The sequence below is a fragment of the Euleptes europaea genome, chromosome 7 (assembly GCF_029931775.1).
Source record: "Euleptes europaea isolate rEulEur1 chromosome 7, rEulEur1.hap1, whole genome shotgun sequence".
Lineage (NCBI taxonomy): Eukaryota > Metazoa > Chordata > Lepidosauria > Squamata > Sphaerodactylidae > Euleptes > Euleptes europaea.
In genome coordinates, this window is record NC_079318.1 from 43521484 (window position 1) to 43548019 (window position 26536).

General features: G+C 45.5%; 1 protein-coding gene across 1 annotated transcript; it reads left to right on the forward strand.

Moving 5' to 3' along the window:
• Positions 1–393: 393 nt before the first annotated feature.
• LBH (LBH regulator of WNT signaling pathway) lies at positions 394–20025 on the forward strand. Its single transcript, XM_056852871.1, has 3 exons — positions 394–459; positions 5000–5099; positions 19333–20025. Exons 1-3 carry the CDS (start codon positions 434–436, stop codon positions 19516–19518), a joined length of 312 nt encoding a protein of 103 aa, XP_056708849.1. The 5' UTR covers positions 394–433; the 3' UTR covers positions 19519–20025.
• The last annotated feature ends 6511 nt before the right edge of the window (positions 20026–26536 follow it).

The window sequence follows — 26536 nt, forward strand, 5'->3', positions numbered from 1 at the left end:
CCGAAGATGACGCCGCAGAAGGCGAGCGGCGGCCAATGGGAAGCGCCCCCGAGCCGCCCCCCCGAGCCGCCCCCCCCCCCCTATTTCCGTGCCGCCGCTTCGCTACAGGCCCAAAGCGCGAAACCATTCATGATTTCGGTGACGTCATCGGAGGGAGGGGGCGGGCCCGGCCGCGCCCCCCTCGCCTATAAAGGCGGCTTCCCGAGCGCTTTGTGCGCTCAGAGCTGTGGCTGGAGCGAAGGGTGCCGCGTGGCCGGACTGTCGCGCTCTGCCTCTCTCGCAGTGCCCTGAATACGGGAGTTCTCAGCCCCTCTTTTCCCGCCCCCCCGGTGCAAATCATCTGGGGATCGCCTGGAGCCCGCGCTTTAAACCCCCCCCCATCACTCTCCCCGCGACACAAAGGACGTTTGGCCGGCCTCTTTGTTAGGACTTCATGTCTGTATTTTTCCCCATTCACTGGTGAGTAACCGCGGGTCTGGCGAGGGTCGCATGGCTGGCGGGGGGGGTCGCCGCTGATGGGAAAGGAGGTCCCCCGGAGGGCTCGCTCGCCTCCGCCCTTCGCGAACTTCCAAGCGCCGTGGCGATTGCAACGGGTGGGCGGCGAGGGCTCGGAAACCGAGGGGGCGCGGGGGGGGGCCGTCTGCGCGGGGCCGCTGCCCTCCAAGCGAGCGCGCGGGCAGCCGCGCGGCAGCCCGGCCCCGCGCGCTGGGGCTCCGAGCCGGGCGCGCGGCGTCCAGCCGAAGCCCTGCCGCCTCCTTAGCAGGCGCCGCACGCGCCGCTGCTGGGAGGCGAGGCGAGGCGGCCTCTGGAGCGCCCATCCCGCCCGGCGTTTGTCCTCCGCTTCACCCCGGCGGAGCCGAGGGGAGGGGGCGCGCGCCCCCTCGCCGGCAACGGGGGCGGCGCGAGGCGGCGGGCGCTGCTCTGGTGCAGGGCGCGCCTCTCTGGTTTGCAGCGGGGGTCGTTCTTTGCAGCTGCACGGCTCTCCCTCCGGGGGTGCGGGGGGGGGCATCCGGCCCCCTAGGGCAGTGGGTCTCAGCCTTTTTTTGCTCTCCCCCCCTTTCCCCATTGTTCAGAATATGATTCCCCCCCCTTCTCAAAAGGTGCATTGCAAATAATATGCACTTACTGAATAGTGGTCCCGATTCCCCCCCAACCCTAAAATCCCCCCTTTCTTGAGAACCCCTGCGCTAGGGCAATCGACAGCTCAACAAGCGGCTGCCTTTTGTTTTTAAATAGTAGAAAAGGGCAAGAGTCCTGTAGCACCCAAGAATATTTTCTGGTAGGGTATGAGCTTTCGTGAGCCACGGCTCACTTTCTTCAGAAAGCTCCTACCCTACCAGAAAATATTCTTGTTAGTCTTTAAGGTGCTACTGGACTCTTGCCCTTTTCTACAACTGCAGACAGACTAACACGGCGACCCACTGGGAATTTTGTTTTTAAAGTGCTTCTCATCAAGATTGATCCTCTGGAACGCCCCCCCCTCCGCCCCAGTGATGGCGAAGGGCAGTCTTGAATCACTCCCTTGCAGCCCGCAGGAAACTTGATCGTGCCCAGGAGGCTGGCTGCTGGGCAGCTGCTCTGCTCGTTCCCAGCAACAAAGGCAGGAGGGAGCTGGGCAGCCGGCGAGGGGGGCGAGCGGGTCCGCCGCAGCTGCTTCGGCAGCTCTTTCCTTCAGGAAGCGGCCGCCTTCGCCCGATCGAGAAAAGCACTCTGTGCATGTTCAGAAATGCCCCCTTGTTATTGCTGCTTCTCTCGTGTGCCCAGTTTCGGGCTGGGACTGCAGCTCTGAGTAATTTTTGTGCAGCAGGTTGTGCTGATGGGATTTGCCTCCGACTGACGCCTGGGGTGTATTTAGGCGACTGAGGTTAAATCTTCTGCACCAAAGCAATGAGCAAGCGGCAGAGAGAAGTTGTAACCAAAGCAGTTAACAAGGGGCAGAGAGAAGTAGGGATAGCCACCTCCCTGAGGTGCCTTTGAGATGGGCGTTCATCAGGGATGCTTTCAGAATCCCTGCCCTCAAGCAAGGCTGGGATGGTCTAGATGGTACCAAATCTGATTCTGCAGCCCAGCATTTGTTTTTAAATAACTTCATCATTGGACGCTTCTGAGAGCAAATTCCTTAGGAGCACGTATATCCCTTGGCACGAAGGACACTTTCCATTTAGGGAATATTTGACATTTTTTACACAATTGAGCCTCTTCACACCTGCCAATTCCTTTCAGGCAAGTGGCATTTTTCAAAAGCAACTGGCATAGACCGTCACCCTCTCTGCGCTTGTCCTTTTCAGTGCTATACAATCCCCGCACTAGAGATCTATGAGCTGACCTAGAAAACCAAGTGTTGAGATCATTGGCAAACTGTGTACTTGTGTCCCCAGGGTATTGTTGCCTGTGAACCATGTTCTACTTGGAGTGGTGGTTCTTATACTTAATGCTCCATTTGGCTTGCCAGCGATTGCTGTTTGTGCGCACTGTTGAAAGCTTGTGGCGCGGAGACCTGGTTTTTAGCTCGCAAGTCCCCAATAAGCCAATTTCCCGTGGAGCCCCCGTTTCCCTCTTGGTTGGATCTGAAAGAAGTGGCTCTGTTTACTTATTCTCGGATGCCTGATATGTTTTTTTGTCTTCCCGGTTTTTCTTTCGAGCCGAAAGTTATAAAGTTAAGCAAACCTTTTTAGCCTCTGCTTAGTGCCTTTACAGCAGGAAATTCTAAACATCTTTACTGATAAAACTTCACTTCTTGCAAAGTTCAGTTTCACTTCCTTTTCTGAAGACTTTCTGTAAAAGAGAATGGAGGGTGGGGGAAATTAGGACAGTGGTAAGTAGGTAGTCATTCCAGATACACCACTGGTTCAGAGGTTAAGTGGAAAGTAGGGGAGGGAGATGGCAGTTCTGCTCGTATCTTCCAGCATATCCTGGAATATGCCCAAGGTAGTTCAATGCAGCTGTCACAGTGAAATCCTGGAATTACTCCAATCTAATCCCATTGCTTTTGGTGGGATTAGACTACTAAAAGTAACTCTGCATCACATTATGAGAAGGCAAGAGTCACTAGAAAAGACAGTAATGCTAGGAAAAGTTAAGGGCAGCAGGAAAAGAGGAAGAACCAACAAGAGATGGATTGACTCAATAAAGGAAGTCATCGCCCTCAATTTGCAAGATCTGAGCAAGGCTGTCAAAGATAGGACATTGATTCATAGGGTCGCCATGAGTTGAAAGTGACTTAACAGCACTTAACACACACACAACTCTGCATAGGATTGCACTGGAACTTTGTGTCTGTCCGTCATGTTTATTGTGCATGGCCATAGGCTTTTCCAATCAAGACAATATTACAACAACTTAAAATATATATAAAGCCTTTAAAAGTCGTAAGATTAACATAAACCAATTAGGTTCCTTTCCTCATCCAATGGCTTTCTTTGCTCTGATTTTCCTGGCCTCAAGGCCATACACTAGCACTTTGTAGAAAACCAGTTTATTATTTGCAGGCAGGGAAGCTATCCATAGGCTATTCTTACTTTCTCTCCCCCCCCCCTCCCCGGCAGCTAACACCTAGAGTAGAAGAGCACTGGAGCAGAGATAGTCTTTTTATGCATACATTAGCATTTTCAGGGGAGACGCTTGTATGGTAAATGCTGATCTGTTCCTTACCCAAGTGAACCGTTCTTTGTCTGAAGCATCCCTGCCCAGGCTTAGTACTCAACATTTCGTGCTTTTGAAGTAGTTCTCAGAGGAGCGGTAGCATCCCTGCTGGAGGATATAGCTCGACTAGGAGAGGTGGGTGCTGCATTCCCCCGGCTGTGTCCGGTCATCCACAGCAGCCTGATAACTGGTAGATACTGACAGACATTCCTGCTGGTATCATATGGTAGCGGGGATGTATCTGAAACCCCACTTTGTGCAATAAACCTGAGAAGCTGTGTCAGAGCAGCCTAAACTGTAACACAGCTGCTTTTCTTGGCAGCGCTGTGCAACAGATACACTTCTTTTTTTTTCAGTGCGAGAAGTGAATGGATGCAAGGCAAGTTCGAGGTATTGTGGCTGGAAATGGAAACAGCATTAGCATATTCTAAAATGGAGATGCTCTTGGCTATACATGCAAATCTGTCTTGGCTTTCACAATGAATTATGCTGGAAATGCTGGATTTAAACCATAGGCATGGAAATCCCTGAAGCGAAGTTGCAGAATAAATACACCAGATTTAAAGCCCTTGGGAACTGGTGTTAAAACTCTGCCTTCGTGAATGTTCTTTGCTTTGGCTCTGAGAACAAAATGGGTTAAGGAGATCTGTGGGCTCATCTTTCTTTGAAGTTTTTCTACCAAAGATTGAGACACCTGTTTGTCAGAATGTCCCTTTCTGTGCCTCTGATAAAATGGGCTGTGGAGGCTCATGAAAACTTGCACCAAACTTGTTAGTCTTTTAATGTGTCACAGCGAGGCCCTTTATGGTAATATTCCTGTCTGAAGCCTTTGATGGCTTAGTTCAAGGGGAAGGGATTTGGTCTTCTACTGGTGTACTGGGATTCACAACTGGGTGAGGTGCCGCAGGTTGAGATGGATTGTGGGGGCGGGGGGCACAGAGTAGGGGGGAAGAGGAAGGAGAATGTTCTGATTCAGTGCAATGTATGTTCCATGTTGTATGCGTAACAATCCTCCATCTGAAAAGATTAAATACCTTTGCTGTGTGATCCACTACATTCTTTCCATCTGGTATTTTAATACATAGTTTAGGTATAGAAGATTCTCCTTAGGGTTCACCCCCATTCTAAAGATTGTAAAAATAGTTTATGAAGTAGTTTGCTCTGATTCTTTCCAAAATTGTACTGTTAACTGAAGAAAGGGTGGGTCAAAATGGCCAAAATGTCCTGGCTGATATCTGAATGGCTGTTCAGCAGTATGAAGCTTGCGTTTTTAAGCAGTGTTTTGGTTTGCTCCAGTGACAGGGTGGTTTCAAAGGAACTGTAACAGCTGAAGCTATTCTTTGCCTCTTGTTTCCAGCCCTGATTATTTGAGATCAGCTGACATGACTGAGGTGATGAGCGCTCCATCTATGGACGAGATTGGCCTAAGCCCTCGCAAAGATGGCATATCCTATCAGGTAAGCTTGCTGCGTATCACGCCACACTGATAGCCAGTTTGCGGCTGGTTGCCAGTGAAGTCATTTGGGATTAGGTAGAGACGCTTTCAGCAGCCTGACCTGCTACCTTGTTATTAATATTTTAAAACTTATCAACGGCTTGGAATGCATCCTTGTCAGGAGCAGTTAGATTAGCAGCCTGCCTCCTGTGCACGTGTGTGCTTGGGAGTTGGATCTTCTGAAGTCAATGGCCCTTATTCCCAAAGAGCTATGTAAATATATTTAGGTAAAGGTCCTCTGTGCAAGCACTGGATCATTCCTGACCCATGGGGTGACATCACATCCCGATGTTTTCTAGGCAGACTTTGTTTATGGGGTGGTTTGCCAGTGCCTTCCCCAGTCATCTTCCCTTTACCCCCAGCAAGCTGGGTACTCATTTGACCGACCTCGGAAGGATGGAAGGCTGAGTCAACCTTGAGCTGGCTACCTGAAACCGACTTCAGTTGGGATCGAACTCAGGTCGTGAGCAGAGCTTTTGTCTGCAGTACTGCAGCTTACCACTCTGTGCCACGGGGCAGTACTAGCAACAGAAAAGATCTAGCAAAGCTCATGCACTGTTTTTCCATTGGTAGTGTACGTGTCCAGGAGAAATTACTGGGAAGAAAATCCCACCAAATAACATGCTTGAGCTCACATTGCATGGCTAGTTGTGTTTTGCCTTCAAAGTCCGTTTGTCAAAAGCGGCCTCTTGTATTTTTGGAGTCTCTTTATATTTGTTGATCCCGCAAAAAACTTTTTTGCTTAGCATGCCCATGAACTCTGATAACTCTGCATTCAGAGAGAGCGGCTGGAAGCTTGCAGTATGTGCTGCTTCTCTCTTTTAAGCCATGCCACCCTCCCAGTTGACTCTGGGAATTTATTATGACTGGAAAGGTAGTTCGGATGACCTTGTTACTTATAACTAAACATGTTTTCCTGCCAGTATTTTTGGCATGGTCCCTATGGAGGAATGCAACTGCCAGACAAGGGATCATAGCTAAACATCCAAATGGATTTTTTTGTAATAGTGATATGAGGCTGCTTCAAAGAAGATGAGTATTAGCATAAAGAATCAGGTTCAAAGACACACCTTTAGCAATAGTCTAGAGCCGTGTTGGCGAACCTATGGCACGCGTGCCACTTCCGGCACGCGTAGCCCTCTCTGCCGGCACGCGCAGTTCCTCCAAGCCGCTGGCCTTTCCGGCTCTGCCCCGCCCCGGGTGATCTCTAACCAATAGAGATCAGTTCCCCTGGAAAAAATTGCCACTTTGGCAATTGGACTCTATGGCACTGAAGCCTTTCCCAAACCCCGCCCTCCTCAGGCACCACCCCAAAAACCTCCCACTCATGGCGAAGAGGAACTTGGCAACTCTAGCCTCTCCCTCTGGGCCCCCTCTGGGGGTGGTATTCAGGTTAAATTGCCGCATTGGCACTCGGCGATAAATATGTGGGTTTTTGGTTGCAGTTTGGGCACTCGGTCTCTAAAAGGTTTGCCATCACTGGTCTAGAGTGAGGTTAGCCAACCCGATCCCAGACCTGCCCGGACCGATGGAAATCCGTGCTTAAGTATGCTTAACTCAAGACCAGTTTATGGCCCAATTGTATTTAGTCCCTGAGGCATTGGCCACAAATGACTAGCAAAGCTCATGTACTGTTTTTCCATTGGTAGTGTACATGTCCAGGAGAAATTCTTGTGTGTTCCTCTTAGCCAATATTCCTAGCTCATATGCGTTTCAGGCACATTTAATTTTATTTAAGATAGATCTGAAAAGGTCACATGACCTGACAAAGGACAGATTGATGAGTTGGAGAGAAACCGAAACTAGATCTTTTCTGTTGCTAGTACTGAAAGGCAAACTTTATGTAGGTGTTCCTGACAGAGCAGCAGTATTTCACGAGTGGCACTTAATTCAAACTTGGATTAAACAGGGCTCTTTTGTGAGAAAACTGCTTTTAAGCTGGAACAAATATTCAAAACATACAAGCTAGCAGAAATTTGGACCTGACTCAAGCCTTACTTGGAATGAATGTGCTCCTTGTAAGGCTGAGAGAATTAAAGAAAAAAAATGTGATAATCCTAGTGTGAACAGCATTGGAAATCAACTTTATTTACTTCATTTATGCCCCACTTTCTCACCAGTGGGGATCCCAGGCAGCTTACGTCTCCCCTCCCCTCAATTTTATCGTAATATGGAAGTCAAATTCAGCAGTATTACCTGCTGGTAGGAGGATCCAAGCCCCCCCCCCCCCCCGAGAACTACTGTGATTGCATCCTTTTTTTGGATGCTCTTAGGGTCCTGCAGCCATTGCTTGTGCGTACCCTGCTTGGCTACCTTTGTCCTTGGATACAAAAAAATACTGCCTGCTTCCATTGTTTTAACGTAAAAGATGAGTCACTAGCCACACTGGCAATCTCTAGGCCCACCTTAGAGCACTGCTGAATGTTTATCATCCTTTTCCTTCAACACAAGGTCAGACTTGGGCACTTTCTCTGTTCACCAGTCAATCAGGCTTGCAGGGAAAACTGAAGATCCAAATGTGAAGTAATCGCCAAGAAGGGTGAAGTGAAAATGGCACTGGATATGTGTAGGATACCTGCTTGGGCTGCACCCTGCTTAGACTAAAGCTAGGAAAAGGACAGCCTTTCTCACCGTAAGCCTGAAAGAGAAACAAAGAAAGAAGCTTTACAACACTGTACTCTCCTGGATTTATTATTATCATTTTGCCTAGTAGGATTCCATATGAAGAACTTGGACAGGTTTTGGTTCTACTTTTGAGCACCTGTAATTCCCCCTTATACCATTGTGGGATGTGTGGGTGGAAATCTCTTTCTCCGCTCATCCCAAACAAGCAAAAATGGTTTACATTGTTTAGGGCCTTTCCAGATTGTTTCTGGGAACAATCGCTGTGAGCCCAAATGCAAAACAGAAAGTAGCCCACAGATGAGGCACTTGTTGTCCTGAAGGTTTGGTAGTCCATCAGGTTTGGACAAGTGACCATTGGCCCAACTGACATCTAGCACGTAGGTGTCCAGGATGTCAGTGTGCCTGTCCCCCACAGAAGCACTCCAACTAGACAAAGCTATCATCTGGAAGGGACCTTGGAGCAGGCTGGCACTTAACCAACTCGCCACTTCTATTCATCATGAAGTCAAATACATTGAAGATGGTTATTAACATTTACCTAGCATTTTCATTGTTCACTGCATACAGTATCATGTAGTCCTTACAGTAGCCCTGGAAGATAGGCCAATTGTGCAGGGAATTGTGGCTTGGATCAGGTAAATCCCCACCCCAGGTTGGCAAATGGGAAGCCTACTTGGCAAATTCATGGCAGAGGTGATATTTGAACCAGGGATCTCTTGGATCACGGTTTATTCTTTAACTTCTGTGCTACACCATCTCACCATGAAGATTCAATGTATTGAATCTCACAGCCAAAGTAGTATGAGGATGAAACTAGAATCTGTTCTCATCTTTTCTGCAGCTGCAGAGGTCCTTGGTTTTTGGCACTTACATGTGGGAAGGCCAGTATGTATTGGGGGGGCATGTCCAGATGGTTTGAATGTCATAAACGGGCAGCAGCTGTCCAGCACTAGCATGCACAGTGCTTAACTCAAGAGCCAGTGAATGACTAATGGGATTAGTGTAGGACCATGTTGGATTTGAACTGTGGGGAAAGGGCATCCAAGTGTAAAGCATGCCCGCCTTTCCCCAGGATACTTTCTCACACCAGCTGGGGCAATATACTATCCTGCAGGGAGCACCTGAAGCTTCTTTGTGAACGCGGTTTTCATTTTGGCTTGGGAAATAGTTTGTTGTAGACAAGGTTTATCTTGAGATCTAAGGTTTCCAGGCCCCCAATTCCACCTCTTGGACTGATCTGCACAATGACCCTTCTGCTAGCAAGCATGGTTTCAGTGCCATCACATAGCCAGACACACAACATGCAGAATTAATTAAGATCTTAAATCCGTGTTTCTTTGAGTGTTAGATTTCTGAGAATCTAGTCAAGCAGCTCCATCTTTGGGGAAATTCTCATTACAGTTTTAAAGTTGACTGTACAATGCTTGTCTCTGTCTCTGCTTAGCAAGCTTGAAAGTGTCACACTCATATCCCACACGCAAGTTGAAATTTTTTTGGTTTCCCAGCCTTTTGGAGCACAGACATGGGCTTACTGTAAAGGCTTAATTCCTGTTTCTCGTTTGTTGGCCTTGATGTGGTACATCTATAAGACAGCCCCTCCTCTTGCCCCTTTACAGACTTGCAAATGCTTCCTTGTTTTGCATTAGCACTTCAGCCTGGTCACTGTGAAATTCCTTCTGCTACCAGCAGCCCTGACCATTTGCATATTCTTGCAAATAACCGTGTTCCATTGTGCTGCTTAGACCTTCCACCAATAGCCAAAGCATCACTAGCTATTGTAATAGCCAAGGATTGTTTACACATACAGTAGAAAGGCTTTACCTGAGCTGTTATCAATTCAAGTAGGCTGCAGGGAGTGGGGGTACAAAAAAAAAATCCCTGCACATAAAAAGTAACTCATTATGGAAAGAGTCTCTGCCTAGTTTCTCTCTGACCTGCTGTTTTTCTCTGTCTGTGTTTTTAGTAAGAACATTCAAAGATACAACTCCCCCCCCCACGTGCCCCCGAGAATAGTGCAGTCTGAGACTGCCAGACTGAGACGCTGCACCACTGACTTCTTCACTGGCAGAAACAAAACAGGGTGCTGTCAGCCAGAAGGCCTGGAGTGCCTCAGAGAGCTCTGACAATATAAACTGGCCCTTAGCACCTGTATTTAAGAATAACCAAAGTGATGGAGAGGCATGGAAAATGCAAAAAGGGAATGGGAACTTGTGGGGGCGGATGTAACTCTGCATAGGCTTAGTTCATATATTGGAGAAAATCAGCCAATTGGGTGTTGGTGTCATTCTTCCGTGGAGGTCTCAGAGGGCCCGACTCTGGGCTGGTAGCCTGTCAGGTGTCCCCGAGTGGATGGGTGGGGAGCTCGTCTCATCATTGGCCTACCAGATGTCTCTGTGCAGTCCTTACATCTCGTGGTGTAGTGAGCCAGTGTGATGTACTGGTTAAGAGCGGTGGTTTGGAGCGGTGGAGTCTGATCTGGAGAACCGGGTTTGATTCCCCACTCCTCCACATGAGCGGCAAAGGCTAATCTGGTGAACTGGATTTGTTTCCCCACTCCTACACACAAAGCCAGCTGGGTGACCTTGGGCAAGTTATAGTTCTGTTAAGAGCTCTCTCAGCCCCACCTACCTCACAGGTTGTCTGTTGTGGGGAGGGGAAGGAAAGGTGATTGTAAGCCGGTTTGAGTCTCTCTTAAGTGGTAGAGAAAGTCGGCATATATAAAAACCAATTCCTCCTTCTCGATAAGTGGTTATTGCATCTAGTTCAGGAGCCCTGTGAACCTGAGGGTGAGGATCTGTTCCCCGTGGGATCCCCTGCAGAGTTCAGCTTCACCTGCCTTTTTTCCCAGGTGGGCCTAAATGACCTTCAGTGGGGGCTTCTCACCAGCAGCTCCATTTGACTGCTATGCTGAGCATGGAATGCCTCTCATGGCATTTGGGGAATGCCTTATATACTCCCTGTGTTGGCCTGACATCAGCCCGTTCCCTCGGTCTTGATGTGTCAATTTGGGGCAGATCAGCTTCCGGTTGACCCAGTTTCTTGGGCTTGGCCTGCTGCATATTTTGGGGCGAGTGTCCCATAATTCCTAGCCCACTGAAATGTCTTCTAAATTGGTAAATATTTGAATGAGGGCTTCATTCGGCACAGATCCTTTGCCAGCCTATTTTTCTTCTGGTACCCTTCCCTTTCCCTTTCTGAGCTGCGCCTGAATCACTTTCTCGCAGGTTCACTTTCTGCTAATGCAGCACTAATAATGGTACCTGAATCAGGCGGCCTCTGGACTAAATGAATGATTTCACTAGTCTGTGGTGAAGCAATGCATAGACTTGAATCTTTTTTGAATCTCCCCCCCCCCCCCCGGAATCTGAACTAGGCACCCATGTGATAAATCTCCCAGTTTGTGGCAGCTGTGCCGAGCTAACAATATGCCTGACTTTGGAAGCGAGTGTTTTACTTTTTTGTAGACAAGTTGCATTGAACAGCTGGCTGGCTGAATCCATGAACCATGCTGGTTGTGTGTGTTTGGAGCCAGCTGATAACATAAGGGGTCATTGGGATAACAAGGAGTCATTGGGAATGGCAGTATGGCCTGGGTTTTTTTAATATGCCGACTTTTTAAATATGCCGACAATGGGTTGGTTGGTGTTTTTTTAATATGCTGACTTTCTCTACCACTTAAGGCAGAATCAAACTGGCTTGCAATCACCTTCCCTTCTCCCTGCAACAGACACCCTGTGAGGTAGGTGGGGCTGAAAGAGCTCTTAAGAGAGCTGTGACTAGCCCAAGGTCACACAGCAGGCTTAGTGTGGAGGACTGGGGAAACCAACCCAGTTCGCCAGATTAGCGTCCGCTGCTCATGTGGAGGAGTGGAGAATCGAACCCAGTTCCCCAGATCAGAGTCCTCGCGCCAAACCACCACTCTTAAGCACTACACCACGCTGGCTCTCGAATGCTACTGTGAGCCCAGAACTGTGCCCAAGGAGCAGACCTGAGAATGTGTGTGCTGCAGGATCTCAGAATAGTGCTTTAGCATCTTCCCCTGAGCAATCTTGGAGTTCTGGGTTGCATGGTGCCACTCCTTGGAGTGGCCTACACAACATATAAGGCTTAGCCTGTGCAAGTTGTGACCTCTCAAGCAACACCAGGGCAGCTATTCTGTTCTACTTGGTGTCTGAAAGTCGCCATCCAGGCATGCGGGGCTTATTGGGCTCCTTGGTGAGCTGCGTTTGGGCTGATGAGTCCAAATTTGTAGGCTTGTCATTGGGTTGTATGGCCCATTGCCCTGGATTGGCCTACATTCTGGCCGGGTTGGGTCAAATGCATCCCTGACTCCTTGCTGCTGAAATACTTGGTTTTTTTTATACTGGCATTGAGTTAGTGGTGCAGTGAGATGGATATCTCGACTCTTTCTTTGGTAGTATTGGTTTCTTTGTTTGCATGGCTCGGTTTCTTGCAGGCTATTTTGCACTGCAGCAGAGCTCCTATGGTTTGTACTGAAAGGGCTGACAGGCAGCAAGCCTTATTGTGGTTGCTAAAACATTTTCCACTCTTGGTGCCAAGTTCATTCGACTCTAGAGGAAGCAGAGTTAAGGTGGGGGGGGAGGTTATCTGGCACAGAGCCAGATGATGATGAGGAGGATGTTTTAGGGCTCCAGTTTCATCTTGTCTCTGAGGCAGAAGGAAAAATATGCATTTTTGTTTTTCTGAGGTGACTTGCTCAAATTTGGTGTCTTCTGAAGTGCTCCGGTCTCAGCAGTCCATTATTATTATTTTCCACAGAAATGTGGCATTGCGCATCTTGAATCCAGTGCCATGGTAGAATGGTTGCCTTCAACACTCTTCTACCATAGTCCATTAAAAATATTATTCTTCACATTATCTATCTATGATGTTTGATGTGGCTTCCATAAATCCTATATATTAAAATTATAGTAGTAATACAAACAAGAAATACACCATTATAAAGATAAGCAGATAAAGCTGCTATAAAACCACTGGTGAAGCAAGAGCAGCAGGTAAAACTATTAGAAACAGCATAACAAAACCATCTTGCGTAGCTTAATGCAGGCATGGAGACAACACAAGGCAGGATTCTTAACATCAGGTTAAGAACAAATTCTTCTGTTCCTGTTATAGCCCCTGCTCTACTTTCTCCTCCATCTTCCTTCATTCTGCTCTTCTTCCTTTTTCCTCCATATAGAGGGTCCTGGTCTGACCAGCAATAGGCTACCACCACCCTAATAGGACAAACTTCTAAACTTCAATCAACAATGAAATAACTTTCAAAATAACTATTAAAATACAACACCACCCATTTTAAAAGCAAAGAGCTTCTTACACTACAGGAGAACTTCCTAAAAGCACACCAGCACAGGTCAAAACCCAATTTGCTTTTTAAAAGCCTAAAACTTGGGAGAATAAGAACACTGCTGATGGATGTCTTATCAAGTGCAAATTTAGCACAGGCAAATCTCCGAGGAAGGGATTCCACAGTCTTCTTGTCCAACGCCTTGTCTGTGCTGCACACTTTATCTTGTCAGTGGGGGCAGAGGCAGTAGGGCCTCTGAGGGCCGGTTGGTCTGGGAGAATGGGAAGGAACTGTTGTTTTGGTAATGTATGGGGGCTTGCAGCCCGTAGTAAGGAAAGGTAAGCCCTACAGATCTGAGAATTGTAACGGTAAGACCAAGACCCTGCCCAGGAATCAAGCTTCCATTCATTATTACTGTGAGCGTTTTTTATGTTGATAACCACCCTCTAAGTATGAAATGGACGAGTGATGAAAATCTAGTTGTCCCTCCTAGTCACAAAGGAGAGGTGCCTACAATCGTTATTATCAAGTGGTTTTTGAACACATCTATAGAGGTTACTATTGCCCTGGGAAAACTGGGGGGTATTCAGGCTTCTTCTTAGCTGTTGAATTTTGGTGTTCCTGGCTACCTGGTTGAAATTGGCTGGCCAGTAATGGTACGAAGGGCATTTGATCAACTGAATGTGAGAACTACCTTGCAAAATCACACTGAAAATCCTTCTAGTGCAGCATGCTGCCTCAAACTGTGGCTGGCGCATTGCCTTTGAAACTCCCAAGCAAGGCATAAAGGTGATGGAATCTGTTTTGTTCCCACCCTCTAGTGCTCACAGTTACAGCATTCCTGAGCATGGAGATTCCATGCGGCTTTCGTGGTTAACAAGAACTGGTAGATATATCCTCTGTAGTTTTGCTGAATGGGGCCAGTGTAGAAAGTGGACTCATCCAAGGAATTGCTTTGGGCTGAAAGATGCTGGTGGATCATATTTCGAATTCATTTGACCCTGCAGATACTAATACAGTCTGTGTTCTAAATAAGCATTTGCATACCAACTCCGGCATTTATATGTAAGGAATCAATGTAAACCTGAAATGGTTATGGGTGCAGGTTTTGAGTTTCAGGGTTCTGCTCAGCAGTAAATAGTGTTAGTTTCTTTTCAACCTGGGACACGAGATTCCTCACCAGTGGCATACCAAAGGATATAAACACATTATTTTGTCTTAAGCTGCTAATAGAATGGTAAGGAACCTCCTGCCAGGCTAGTATATACTGGCTTAGTCAGGGTTGAAGTGAGCCCCATGGCGCAGAGTGGTAAACTGCAGTACTGCAGTCAAAGCTCTGCTTATGACCTGAGTTCGAACGTGACGTAAGGCAGCTTCAGGCTCAAAGTTGATTCAGCCTTCCATCCTTCCGAGGTCAGTAAAATGAGTACCTGGCTTGCTGGGGATAAAGTGTAGATGACTCGGGAAGGCAATGGCAAACCACCCCATAAACATAGTCTGCCTAGTAAACGTTGTGATGTGACATCACCCCATGGGTCAGTAATGACCAGGTGCTACCTTTACCTGTTTACCAGGGTTGAAGAAACTAGATAACTTGAAGGAAAACTTCAATTTCAGTTTTATTTTACTTTGTTTTACTCCTTGATCTGATCTGCTGATATCTTTAAAAGGTTGTTGTCGGTTAGCTTCATATGTGAACAGTCCCCAAAAACTAGGATACCACTTCTGTGTGAAGAGCAAAGCAGCATGGAGTCAAATCTCCTGCATCTGCTCCCTGGATATAAATTTCACTGTGCAGAAATGTGCTTGTTTCTTTGTTCCCAAAGTCAGCCTTGCCTTGTTTCCCTGTCTGTCATGTGCTGGGAAATTTGACTTCATTTATTTTCCATTGGGCCATCCCCGGCCCTTGAGTGCAGTTGCAACATCTCATTTTATGCTGCCTTGATTTTTTTTAAAAAGCATGACTTAGTGGAAAAATCTTGACCTCCTCTATTGCAGCTGTTTGAGATAAGATTGTTCAGTCTACTAAAAAAAAATACAGGCGACACATTTTGGAGGATATTTATTTAAGGAAGTCGCTAACTTAAGTTTAAAGAAGGGGTAAGAGAAAAACAGCCAGTTTATTTTCAAAATAGCTATTCGTGTTTGACCTAATGTACCAAAAATGACACTGGAAGCATACTGATCTTGTATTTCCTATACTTGCTGGTCGCTGCTGTGTCATCATCTGCTTATAAAGCTTACTGTAAGTCAACTCCTCCCCCCCCCCCCGGTTGATGTTCTCTAAATAACAAAATGTCAAAATTTCTGGGTATTCTGACTTTAGGTAATTAGTCATTACTGAAAGTTCAACTTAGTTCTCTGCACATAAACAAACTGTGTATTGGACAAACTGCGTAGGCACCCAGAAGGCTCCACTGTTCAGCAAAGGCAATTCTGATGTATTTTGGCAGTGAGAGAACATGTATAGCTGAGGTTGGTAGGTAATGTCTTTGAAAGGGCTGGTGGGGAGAAGCAGTTCGGGCCTTGTCACCTGGATGACCTGGTGATCATCTGCAGAAGATCCTGAGCAGATTCCCCACACCATGTACAATTTAGCCCTTTAGCCAGAGTACTAGAGAATTAAATTTTCCACCCCAAGTGGAAAAATCCACAAGGCCACTTAATACTTGTTGGCTCTTTGGAAATTTGTCATGTGATGTACAATGGAGGAAAGCTGGTAATTTATAGCATCCAGGAACAAAGAGGCCGGTGTTCTCTTCCTCATCTGCTCAGACATCTGGGAAGCAAAGAAAGATGGCAGCACCCAGGCCACTGTGTGGGCAGAGCTATAAATATCTGCTCATGGGATGGGCTGAGAGCCAGGTTTCATGTGGCCCTGCTCATTCGGCAAGCTGCTTGGATCTCCTTGTTGGGACTGCTGAAGCTTCCTTCCCAAAGCAGTCCCTGAGGGCAAGGTTGCAGAGCTAACACAGGCATTGGGGAGGAGCTGTGGCTCTGTGGTAGCATATCTGACAGCCCCAGGTTCAATCTCCAACTAAAAGGACTAGGCAGTAGGTGATGTGAAAGACCTCCACCTGAGACCCTGGATAACTACTGCTGGCCAGAGTAGACAATCTTGACCTAGATAGAGCAGTAGTATAACTTGGTGTAAGGGAGCTTCATGTGCATGTTTGTCTCTCACTGTTCATGGAAAGGAGGGAGCCATTATTAGTATCTCCCTTGGGAAACTGTCTCTTTGGTAGAAGGAAGGAGCTATTGTCTAATGAGAGTGCTTTTTCCATTTTTTTTATTCTGCCCTTGTTTCAAGAACTTTAGGACAGCATACATTGTTCTCCCCCCCCCCCCCCCGGCTTAACCTTCACAGCTAGGGTTGCCAGCTCCAGGTTGTGAAATACCTGGAGATTGTTGGGGTGGAGCCTGAGGAGGGCGGGTTTGGGGAGGGGAGGGACTTTAATGCCATAGAATTCAATTGCCAAAGCGGCCATTTTCTCCAGGTGAACTTATCTCTATCAGCTGGAGATCAGTTGTAATAGCAGGAGATTTCCAGCTAGCACCTGGAGGCTGGCAACCCTAGTTCTGGAGCTGGCTTGCACAGCCCTCTTAGCAGCTGCATCTCCAGTAAGCTGTCATTATCACTTGATAGAACTGAAAGCAGGATCAAGTTTGCAAAAGCAGACTAATGCCCCTTACATGTCTTCGCATCTCCTCCACCCAGTAACTGAGTCAAGTGTGTTTCTCCAGTGGAGGCCCTAATGCAGTGATCACTAAGATGCAGCACCGATAGTGGTGAATAGGGTAATAGAAGTTGGGGAGTGGAGGTGCTGCTTGGGAGATCTCCAGTTACCATCTGGAGGTTGGCAACCTTACAGCAACCCTACAAGGTAGATCAGATGGAGTGACTGGCTGAAGATCACCCAGTGAGCTTTGTGGTTGAATAGAGATTTGAATTTGGGTCTTCCCTGCCCTAATGTGACACTCTGAACCAGCTCCCATCTGTCCTTCTTCTCCTGCTTCCATGCTGTTAGGACAGGTGAACCACATAGGATTATAGTGGAGACTCTTCCAAAACTCGAGAGGCCACCGCATGGTCAGTGGTCCTTTGTGTCCCAGTATTAATAACGGGTGGGAATTGCTTGACTTTCTAAAATGAAGCTGTGGCCTTGGATTTTAAGAAATCCCAAAAATATATGGGTTTGTGTTGTGCTTTGCTTAGCTGAGGGAAAGGTTTTCTACATATGCTCTAGTGTGTTCTTTATTACATCTTGACATGCTACAGATTTGAGCTGCATGTTTTGATTGTATCCTGGCAATGCTAAATTGAGTTCCGTACCAAGCTGTGCAGCAAGTAGTTTGCTTCTGTGCTAATTGCCAATTCTAGCAGGACAGAGAGAAGCAGTTCTTGATGCAATGCTGCACCTGGGGGCTTTTCTGATACCCATTGCAGAAAGGTGCTCAATAGCAGCAACAGAGTAGCTCCCTTTGGTTGTTATGGTCACAGGTACTAGGAGCCCAGCAGCAACGCTTTACTTGAAGCATGTACAACATGCAGTTATTCCAATGTGTATAATGTAAGGCTGTATTGCCCTTTTTTGGATAACAAGGTACCAAGGCTGTATTGCCCTTTTTGGATAACATGCTGCTCACACTTTATCAGGAAGATCATATGTAGCACACTTAGTACATTTGGTAAAATGTAACTACTCTGGAACCTAATTTTTTGGCATCTGAAAACATGAGAGTAGGTAGAAGGCTAGGTAAGAACTGGCAGTGTTATATTTTATTTAATTGGTCTCGATATTATATGTGTGTGTGTTTGAAATGCTTTAGTGGTTCAGTGTTTGCTGCCTTGGGGACCTTGAATTGGGTGGAAAGGCAGCATAGCAATGTTTTAAATACATAAGTCCTTATCTGAGTCCACAGCAAAGTACAGCAGCCCCCTCCTCTTCAGGAGAGATCAGTATCTTTCAGCTGAGCATATGAGCCACTGCACACTTTACATGACCAAAGAGTATATAAGACCAGGAGTGTCTTCCTGCAGCGTAAGTGTAATATGTGGATGTGCACATTTAGTTCTTAAAAGCCGTGTGCACATACTTGGGGAAATCCAATTGGGGCAGTATATCAGGCATGTGCTTGTCTACACTTGTGTACACAGATGTTTACAAATGCGTGTGTACAAATGTATGCCTCGACACAATGTTGCTATTATCATATTTTATTAGATTTATAACCTGCTTATTCCCGGCCAAGGCCGGGCTCAGAGCAGCTAACAATCAATAGTCAAATCAATATCAATACATAATAATTTCAATAACATACACAATTAAAACCAATAAAATTTGACAAACCAATAAAAACCCCAATAAAATAAAAAAACCTAGCAGGCCAAGTTTATCCGAGTCTTTAGGGTAGTTCTGCAGAATTGTTGGCTTGGTGGGAAGGTATTGAAGCTCTGTGGCTCAGCTTGCTCATTCAAGAGTTCATGGCACATGCAAAAGTCTACGCTTCCACACAGCGTGGTTAGCTGTTACTTGATCAGTCCACAAAGTTCTTCTAGAAGTTCTGGGTTTCTGTGAAAGTTCTGGGGTGCTTCTAAAAATGAACATTTTAATAGAACTCCTAACTGGTCTCTTAACTTGAAAACATCTTATTGGAAAGTGTTAATACATAACTGGAGGCTGGATCTCTCACATGCATTTTGATCATTGCAATGGCCGTGATTAATTTGCTTGGGCAAATGAGCAAATCCCAGGTAGAACTTGGGTAGAATCACCTTCGTCTCCATGCTTTTTGGTGGTTTTGGTTTATACATTCAGCTGCAAGTCATTACTTATCAAATCAAACATGGAGAAAAGTGTACATTTATGAGTAGTAATAGCTTTTATACAGTGCTTAATGCACATTATCTTGTTGTAAGCCTTACAGTAGCCTTGCAAGGTAGATCAGTTTTATCATCATGTTGCAGATATTGGGGGGGGGGGAGTGGGAGAATGAAGACTAAAGTGACTTTTTGAAGTGGTTATTTTTTTTCTGGCTAAGAGCCAAACTTCCTCCAAACTGTAGTTGTTGCATGGAAGGTGTTTGTCTATAAAGCCCCTTGGCTTTATAGGGTTATACGGAGCCATGAGTAAGATGAAGCTCCAAATCCTCCTGGTGAGTAGTGGTATCTTGGTCTCCTCAGTTGTAAGGGTACATTGATACCAGACTGTAAAGAATACTGACAGGCATTGAAATTACTATTGTAAATTTCTTGTTTCAGATTTTCCCTGACCCTTCTGACTTTGATCGCTACTGTAAGCTGAAGGACCGCCTCCCTTCCATTGTGGTAGAGCCAACAGAAGGAGATGTGGAGAGTGGAGAGCTAAGATGGCCACCTGAGGAGTTCCTGGTCCAGGAAGAAGAAGAAAACTGTGATGAAGCGAAGAAAGAGAGCAAGGAGCAATAAATGGCACTGAATCTTCTGTACTAATTCAAATGCTGTGTCATCTTGACGGGGAGAACCACAACTGTTCTGAAGAGTCTTTTTCTACAAAAGACATTCAGTTTTGCACCTGCAAGATCTTAGTTTTCGTTTTGTTTTTTTCATATTCTCTATTGAGAACTGAAGTGCTTGATGTGACAATCTCCAGCTGAAACTAAGGAAGAAAGTTGGGCAGCGGGGACAAAAACGGCCGCTCTTCTTAAGAGTCACTGTTGAATTTTGTTGAGGGTTACGAGGGTGCAGCAGTGAAATAGCAAGGTGCTTTAGTGGAGGATTAGTCAGGAGGGAAACCATGTTGTTGTAGGTGAGGCAGAAGAAGTAAAAGCCCAAGCGTAAAATGCAGCTGCTTTTCTGAAAGGAATTGCCTCTGGCTACAAAACCATGAGAATAGTATTCATCTCTAAAACTTGCCTTCAAATAGTGCTTCTGTTTTGCGTGTGTGTGTTTGGGGGTCGGGAGACGGGCAGTATGGTGACATGCCACTTCAATGCTCCAGTGATATTACACCGTGAGGTTGGTGTGCCTGCTGAACAGCATAGAGGAGCAGTGGTGGAGTAACTTCTCCTCCCAAAGTCACACAATCGCTGTAGGAATTATGGTGCTTGGCACTGACTTGCCAGCCTGCTAGACAAAAGCAATCTTCTCCTCCGCACCTCACCCACCCCCGGTCACGCCAGTCCTTTTTCTTCAAGAGTGCGTTTAAACCCCTGCAAAGCAGAGTAGCTTTGGATGGTCCAGCGCTAACTTTAAATATCAGCCCTTGCCATTCTCCAGTAGTCTTCTTTATCTGGCACAAGATAACAAGCCAGTTGCTGGGGTGTGTAAAAAAATAAAAGTGGAGATCTCGCCATAAAAATGACTGTAAAGTATGTTTCCTTTTTTTTTTTTTTTTGCTGCCGTAACTGCTATAAGTTCTTCGAGCCAGTAAGGCATCTGGTTGCAGAGGGACACCGGCTTTCCAATGGCATTGAGGCTGTCTGGTTTGATTATGTGGCAAATGCGAGATTAAGGACTCGCTTTACGGAAGCCTTCCAGGCCCTCTCATAAGGGTGGAGAAACAACTTTGGAGCTTCTGTGGAAACAGGATGACAAAAGTGATCTTTGAAGGAAAGCGGGCCTTCTCTTCCAAAACAATAAAAAAGTATTACGGTCTCAGTGTTGTGGAGAAATTAATGTGCTTTCCCCCAACGTATCTATGGTATTTCTTCAATATCTAAATTCTCAACAATAACCTTCACTTTTGCTGTTCTATTCAACTTTTCCTGGGAGAAGAAATTTTTTCAGGGTAAGCTAATTTGCAGCTTTCTAGGAAAGCATCTCTCTGCTTGGAGGAGAAGTCCTGGCTCAGATGTCACCAGATTGGCTAGGGGAAAGGACCATTTTGAGCATTGATATGCCATTGGTTTCCATCACTTCTGGAGGCACTAAAGGAGAAACCCCACCAGTGATGCATATTTTTCATAGCCTTAACAGTATAGTCAAAATAATTCCTGGTCTCCCATGATCCTTGCTTATCAGCTCTTTCCTTTTTTTGTAGAAATCTGTTGGGCCTTTGTGTATATATTTGTATTTGATACCTCATGAGTAGTTAAAACGCTGGCAATGGATTAGGGGGTTTGCTTGTCAAAAAAAAAATCAGCAGGATTATTTTTTCAGTCTTGTCTTGCTTGTGTTTTCAACATAATGGCAATAACTTTTTAAACAGCTGTGAGTCACTGTTACATGTGGGTGTGAGGTTGCAGATTATTCCTGTCTCAGTTGTTGCTAACTTCCCCCCTTTTTGTTAATATAGTGTGTGTGTAGGGGGGATATACTTGGTGTTCTTGCTTTTCTTTTGGCAGCCAAGAACCTGTCACACACGTGTTACCTGTCTTGGTGGACAGTTTTGTCCTCACTGAAACCTGTCTTGCGTCGTTACCTAGCCAAGATTGCTTTAAAATCACTGGATCCAGATGTTTTCCAGTCTTGTATCCTGGACACCTGTTCTTGTCTTGCTGTTCAGTAGAATGAGCTTTTACACCTGCACACCAGCCTAAATCTTTTATTATTTCCCCCCCCCCTCCTTTCCAGTTGATTTAGTTGCTTTGGAATTTTGTCCCAAGTTTGAAATTGTCAAATATTACCCACTTGGAGAAGCAAAAGTCCTTATGCTTAAGAGTGGAAATGCTGTTTGTCTTTAAATATCTGAATATCCTTTTCTGCCTCTCTTTTTTGTTGCTTGTATGTCTGTCATTGTTCGAATGTGTCCGAAGAACAAAGCACTCCTGTTCAACTTCTTCTGTTGTATATGACATTCTATATTTCTGTAATTCTTTTTTGAGCCTCAGGGAAAAAGCTAGCATTTTTTTCAAACTACTTTTGTCACTGTGACAGTTGTAAATAAAGTTTGAAAATGCTTTCCAAACCCATGTTTCCTCATCCTTCCAAATTCTCTTGCTTTCCTGTAATTTTTATTGACAAATGGCCATGAAGAATGGGAGGTTGGACACTTGGTGTGAATCTCTGGCATTATAATCTCCGTTCTAAACCATGTAGATCTCCTAGATGTACGCTGCTCTTGTCTTGCTGTGTTCTCTATTTTATCCCACTTTGCTTTTAAGGAACGCAGGGAAGCATACATGGTTTTCCTTTTCTCCATTCTATCCTCAAGACAGCCCTGTAAGTTAAGCTAGGAGGAGAGTCCTTGGCCCTAGGAGCTTCATAGCAGACCAGAGATTTAAACCCAGTTCTCCCGCGTCCTAGTCAGATGTTAGTTTATCTACTGCCCTGGCACTCTTCCACTGAAATTCTTCACATTCAGAAATATACAGAGGGGTCAGGCAAACAAAACGGTAACCATGGAAGCTTCAATCATTCTTGCTTGGGGAGGACTCCTTCCTGGATCCCAAATCTGTGGGACGGGTCCTCCATGAGTCTTAAACTCCCTTGCCAGATTTTATGCTTGCAACATAATAAACCTACTCAGAAGCCTTACTGAAATCAGTGGTGTTTACTCCCAAGTAAAAGTGCCTAGGATAGTAACCTGGTCTTGAGCAAAGTTTACTTGGAACTAAATCCCACCATGTTCAGCTGGCCTTGCTGTCGACCAAGTGTTCACAGGATATAAATTGGCAATGCTCTGCTGCTCAATGTTATTTCCATCATGAACCTGGAACTGACATCACGTCAGGGTGACACTCAAGGTTTCCGCCAAAACTCTGCAAACAGACTGCTGGACTTGATGGACCTTGGTCTGATCCAGCATGGCCTTTCTTATGTTCTTATGAATTTCAGGGGATCCTAGACCATTGCCTAAATGTGATAACATCACTTCCAGGTTTGTTCCAGAAGTGCTGAACTGATGCGGCGTTGATCTCCCCTGCCCCCCATTTTCGCAAGACACCTCACCGAATGGAGGCCACCAGGAAGGAGGTCTAGAACGGGACCTGGCCACCGTAGACTGAATTTTTAAAAAACGGAGTTCAGAGAACCTGATAAATGGATTGTTATAATCCAATGAAATGCAAAGTGGATTGTTATACAATGAAATGTAAATTGTGGTTTTTTAAAAAAAACGCATTAGGAAATGGCTGCTACAGGGGACTGGGCAGACAAAATGGTGCTGATGTGGTTGGAACTGGGAAGTCTGGTCTTGCCTTGACCCCCCCCCCCCCCCAAAACAGTGCAACATATCAGGCTTGGGAAAGATCACGGGAAAGACATGAAAAACACTGGAGGTGCAGGAAAGCTGTGGGGGAAAACCCTGCTTCCCAAAGGTATCCAAACCAGGATAAATAACCTGTGTGTCAATGGACCGCTATGGAATGTCTTTTTCTGGCCACGTCAAAAGAAAATGTTTTAAAGCAAAGGATTGGAGGAGGGGGGAGGAAGGGCAGCATAGGAAGTAGGCATGAACGTGGACTGGTCATGCGTTTTTGACATCAGCTATCAGACTTAGAAGGGTTTAACTGCTTAGGTAAGTATTTATTAAAAATAGATCACCTATCCTTGTGTGTGTGTAAAATGCTGTCAAGTCTCAGCCGACTTATGACGACCCTGTATGGGGTTTTCATGGCAAGAGACTAACAGGTGGTTTGCCAGTGCCTTCCTCTGTATACTACCCATCTCCACACCTACTACCCTTCTGCATATTACACTTAATCCAATCATGCCTGCTAATGTATTTTACTTGCTTTTGACATTTACATTGCGTGTCTAATTCACTCATCTCTACTTAAGGACAGATGGACTGACATTCTAGCTGTATCTGAAGAAGTGAGCTGTGGCTCACAAAAGCTCATACCCTGCCAGAAATTTTGTTAGTCTTTAAGGTGCTGCTGGACTCTTGCTGTTTTCTACTGCTACAGACAGACTAACACAGCTACCCATCATGATCTTCCTCTGCATAGCAACCCTAGTATTCCTTGGTGGTCTCCCATCCAAATACTAACCAGGGCTGACCCTGCTTAGCTTCCGAAATCTGACCAGATCAGGCTATACCATGCTGCCTTCCCTCCTCACCTATCTATGCTCAGCCAAACTCTTAATGTTTTGGAAGTGCTGTGTGATGGCTAAGGTTGCCAACCTCCAGATACTTAAAATATATAAAAAATTACCTATGCTGTACAATGAATATTTTCAATAAGAAAGAACAGCATGAGGCTCATATGAAATGTTAGTCTTATCTTTACTCTTGAGTAGACCACAATTCTTTATTCTTGAGTAGACCACAATTTTTACATTAGTCTTATCTTTTCTCTTCAGTAGACCACAATTCTTCACTCTTGAGTAGAGCACAATTACACTCCTTTGCATGAAATAATATACAATTGATGACTATGTTCAAACAAGATTCAATACACACATATAATCAAATCTCTTCAAACACAATATGAAATAACTGCAAAACTTAATGCAGGAAAAATTCTCGTATGGCTTAATTAAGGAGCACGGAGCCCCGTGCTCCTGCCAAGATGGTATGTTGAAAAGAGAAGACTTGGATAGAATCGGAGAAGTCCAACATCCAGACGCCACCTCTAGATTAGTGTGCGTTTTGCCAAAGAGACTGCTTCATCAGTAAGATGGTCTCCGTATAATTTCCTGTAGAGTAGATTGTAAATAATAATTTTGTAAATAATAACTTTCCAAATTAATCAAAATAGAATGAAGGAACTATTGGCATGCTAAATGGCTGTTCCTTTAAATGAAATAACCTTACTCATGCATTAGGAGTGTGACTGCAGCTGACGGTGGTTTGCCACCTACAGCATTAAATTGGATCCATAGCAATGAGACCACTGAACTTTAGGACAAAGAAAGGGAACCCATTGAGGTTTTGGTGGTCTGAATCTTATGGTAAGCATGATGATTTGCTTTTCTGATGCTCCTTTAATAATAATAATTTAAGAGGGACTTATGTTAAAGTAAAAAATGTTATTTTTTGTAGAGGTGCTTCTCACCCTTTGAAGTGGTTGAATACTGGCAATTTGCCGTGAAAACTGCATTGCATGTTGGCAATTTGCTGGGAAATTATATGGAGACCAGCTTACTGATGAAGCAGTCTCTTTGGCGAAACGCACACTAATCTAGAGGTGGCGTCTGGATGTTGGACTTCTCTGATTCTATCCAAGTCTTCTCTTTTCAACATATCATCTTGGGGGCACGGGGTTCCATGCTCCTTAATTAAGCCATACGAGAATTTTTCCTGCATTAAGTTTTGCAGTTATTTCATATTGTGTTTGGAGATATTTGATTATATGTGTGTATTGAACCTTGTCTGTACATAGTCATCAATTGTATATTATTTCATGCAAAGGAGTGTAATGAATTAATTACATGTAAAATTGTGGTCTACTCGAGTAAAGAATTGTGGTCTACTCAAGAGTAAAGATAAGACTTTAACATTGCATATGAGCCTCGTGCTGTTCTTTCTTATTGAAAACCTCCAGGTACTAGCTGGAGATCTCCTGCTATTACAACTGATGTCCAGTCAATAGAGATCAGTTCACCTGGAGAAAATGGCCGCTTTGGCAATTGGACTCTATGGCATTGAAGTCCCGTCCCTCCCCTCCCCAAACCCTGCCCTCCTAAGGCTCTGCCCCAAAAACCTTCCGCCGGTGGTGAAGAGGGACCTGGCAACCCTAGTGATGGCAGAAGAAGAAGAAGCAGGGTGTGTTGGCATGGTTGCCCCAAAAGTGCATTGCCTTGTTCGCAAGTGGCAGCTGAGAGCCCCATTGCTGAAGCAACAAGTTAGTGACCCCCATCCTTTAGTTTTACGAGACAGTACAGGGGAGCAGCGTAGGAAAGAGAGCAAGGAAGGCAAAGCCACAAAGGAAGCTTGTGCTGTGCATTTGTTTTCTTGAACAGCTCTGTGACTGTGAGGTCGCCGCCGCCGCAGCAGCAGCAGCTACCGGTTTCATCTGATAAACGTAACCAAGGAAGTAAGTGCACCGTGAAGATGCCATGAACTGAGAGTGGAAATGTCACAGAGTCTTTCGTTTTCTGTACTTCCTCCTTTGTCAGCTGAGCTTTAATGGGTCTTTGCTAGCATGGTGTTTCCTGCTAAACAGGCTCCTTAGAGTTTGCAAACTCCTGTCGCTTTTTTCCCTCTGAGGTTCCCACATCCTTCTTCCCTCACTCCCCTCACATGAAACATCATGTGGAAAGTATCCCATTGCCCATCCCTTTCCCAGTGCTCATGCTTTGTGCCTGAAATATCCCTTCAAATCCTTCCCTCAGCAATCCTCCCAAACATCCACATGGGATAGCAAGATCACTAGTATTCATGCTAGTGCTTTGGTCAAAACCATCTGAGTAAATCTGGGGCCAAATGGAAGTTGACATCTTAAAAAGATAAAGGTAGTCCCCTGTGCAAGCACCAGGTCATTCCTGACCCATGGGGTGACGTCATAGCCTGATGTTTACTAGGCAGACTTTGTTTACGGGATGGTTTGCCAGTGCCTTCCCCAATTGTCTTCCCTTTACCCCCAGCAAGCTGGCTACT

Excerpts from the sequence above, each read along its gene's own strand:
- LBH (XM_056852871.1), top strand. The coding sequence starts at position 434 with ATGTCTGTATTTTTCCCCATTCACTG. Across the intron at positions 460-4,999 it reads GTATTTTTCCCCATTCACTG|CCCTGATTATTTGAGATCAG; the intron begins GTGAGTAACCGC and ends TCTTGTTTCCAG. Across the intron at positions 5,100-19,332 it reads AAGATGGCATATCCTATCAG|ATTTTCCCTGACCCTTCTGA; the intron begins GTAAGCTTGCTG and ends TTCTTGTTTCAG.